At 44.8% G+C, this 2,689-nt stretch overlaps 1 protein-coding gene across 1 annotated transcript in view; it reads left to right on the top strand.

The window, feature by feature from the left end:
* Positions 1-2,689, top strand: part of klhl7 (kelch-like family member 7) — a 6,354-nt gene that overhangs the window by 1,260 nt on the left and 2,405 nt on the right. The window contains exons 4-9 of the mRNA XM_032535142.1: positions 40-164; positions 440-615; positions 915-1,089; positions 1,492-1,634; positions 1,878-2,118; positions 2,294-2,495. Of these exons, the coding sequence (XP_032391033.1) occupies positions 40-164; positions 440-615; positions 915-1,089; positions 1,492-1,634; positions 1,878-2,118; positions 2,294-2,495 (1,062 nt within the window). The remainder of the gene's footprint in view (positions 1-39; positions 165-439; positions 616-914; positions 1,090-1,491; positions 1,635-1,877; positions 2,119-2,293; positions 2,496-2,689) is intronic.

Below are 2,689 nucleotides of genomic sequence, written 5' to 3'. Positions count from 1 at the left end.
GTGTGTGTGTGTGTGTGTGTGTGTGTGTGTGTGTGTCAGGATCTCGGTGAACAGCAGTAATGTCCAGTCTTTGCTGGATGCAGCCAACCAGTACCAGATTGAGCCTGTGAAGAAGATGTGTGTGGAGTTCCTCAAAGGACAAATTGATGCAACAAACTGCCTTGGTAATAACAGAAGTGCAATCAGTGTTAAATCATATCTCATGTGTGTTTACCCCACAGTTTGCTGAGCCATTTGGTCCTTTGGCCATTTTTATCAAGTATTAAACTACTAGCCGATTGAGTTTAACTTAGCTTGATCGCTGTGCCTGGTACGTAACATCAAAAGCAGTTTTGTTCATTTAAATATTGAAGTTATTTTCCCTACATATGTGATTGGGTCAGGCCTGCCACATCATGTAACTCATGACACTGACTGAGCTTTGTATGTTCTCCTGCAGGTATTTCCTCCCTGGCAGACTGTATGGACTGTCCTGAGCTGAAGGCAGCAGCAGAGGACTTCTTCGAGCTCCATTTCACTGAAGTCTACAAACTGGACGAGTTCCTGCAACTGGACGTTAAACAGCTCACACACCTTCTGCACCAGGACAAACTCACTGTCCGTGCCGAGGCCCAGGTACACATGTATGCTCTCTCTGACTATACTGTGTTTCATTTCTTTTGTGCCATAATCTTTTTAGAATAGGGGAGGTGTTCATAGAAACTGTTGGTATTTTAGTCCCTAAGTTTGGAGGCAATAATATGAAATTAAATAAGTCCCTTTTTGTGAAGTAATATCTACTTATTTACAACTTGGATTATCAAATACATAGGTGTAGCACATCAGGACAAAGCTGAGTGATAGCTCTGGCTAAAAACAATATCACCTTTAATCTGGATGTTCCCACATTCTTTGTTGCATGCAATTTTGTCTAGATTTACGACGCAGCAGTGCGCTGGCTGAAGTACGATGTGTGTAACAGACAGCGGTACATGGTGGAGGTGTTGGGGTGCGTTCGCTTTCCTCTGGTCTCTAAAACCTTCCTCTCCAAGACGGTGCAGGCTGAGCCCCTCATCCAGGACAACCCCCAGTGCCTCAAGATGGTCATCAGTGAGTGGGAAGAGAGAGAGAGAAAGAAGTTGATAATAAACATAAATACTTAGTGTCTCATGTCTATATGAAGGAACATTACAACATTGGTGTAATGCTGTTTGACATTGTCTGCTATGTGCTATTACTCAGAATATAAACTATCTGCATCATTCTCTATTATAGTAGTGAAATATTAAATAATTATTATTAATGAGGCTACAATCCAAGGTTTTGGCTGGGCTCTCAAAGATACATAACATGAGCCACCACCACAGCTGGGGATAATTCACCTAAATCCCAAACTCCTAAATTAATGTCTCCGTGTATATAAATATGACCTGCATTATCTCATAACGTCTCCTGGGTTGACATGAACACACTTGTGCACTAAAAATATAACAGCCTGTGCTTTTGTCCCAGGTGGGATGCGCTACCACTTGCTGTCCCTGGAGGATCGGGAGGATCTGGGAGAGAGCAGCCGACCGCGACGCAAGAAGCACGACTATCGTATCGCTCTGTTTGGAGGCTCCCAGCCTCAGTCCTGCCGCTACTTTAACCCCAAGGTACCGGGCTTAAGTCAGTAAATGTCGGATAGATATACACTCTATAGTATACTATAGTGTAAAACTTCAAAAATCCGATTTGGGGTTTTGGTTAAAAAAAAAAAAATGATTGAACATCTTGGGCTTTACAGTGAGTACAACATTACATTTCATATTAATCAGATTGCAGAAACAGACATAGTTTTTTTTATTGTCTACTAAAAAAAAATATATTTACCAGTGTCAGTCTTGCTGTCCGTGCAGGACTCCACCTGGACAGACATCCGCTGCCCCTTCGAGAAGCGCCGGGATGCCACAGCCGTCTTCTGGGACAATGTGGTCTACATCCTGGGTGGCTCACAGCTCTTCCCCATTAAGCGCATGGACTGCTACAACGTCCTAAAGGACAGCTGGTACTCCAAGCTGGGTCCACCCACGCCCCGTGACAGCCTGGCTGCTTGTGCCGCCCAGGGCAAGATCTACACATCTGGGGGGTCGGAAGTAGGTGAGCACAGGGAGGTGGAAGGGGTGAACTTGGGACCTGGGATTGGGGAGGTTTGTGTATATTCTGAGTAGGTTAAGGGATAGTGGACATTAATGATCCGTCGGGGGGGGGGAGGAATCCCCCTTCTAAAAGCATTTAGTCATGGTGTTAATGTACTGTACGTGTGTGTCTGCAGGCAGCTCTGCCCTCGACCTTTTCGAATGCTACGACACAAGAACAGAGTCTTGGCAGGTGAAAACCAGCATGCTGTTGGCTCGCTGCAGCCACGGCTCAGTGGAGGCCAACGGGCTCATATACGTCTGTGGAGGCACGGTGGGCAACAATGTGTCTGGCAGGGTCCTCAACAACTGTGAGGTCTACGACCCCAACACTCAACAGTGAGTCACACAGACATACAGTCCTGAACTATACAAAAGGCCTTCATGATTCGGGGAAAATATGAATCACAGTTTTTAAGCTGCCTTGATTTTTTTTTACCATGACAAAACAAAACAAATTGACAGTATCAATCATAGATTTTTTTTTGTGGCACCTATAGCACATTGTTCATCACCACAAGCCTGTAAACATA

Source organism: Etheostoma spectabile, chromosome 14, assembly GCF_008692095.1.
Source record: "Etheostoma spectabile isolate EspeVRDwgs_2016 chromosome 14, UIUC_Espe_1.0, whole genome shotgun sequence".
Lineage (NCBI taxonomy): Eukaryota > Metazoa > Chordata > Actinopteri > Perciformes > Percidae > Etheostoma > Etheostoma spectabile.
This window is presented reverse-complemented; position numbering and strand designations above follow the sequence as displayed.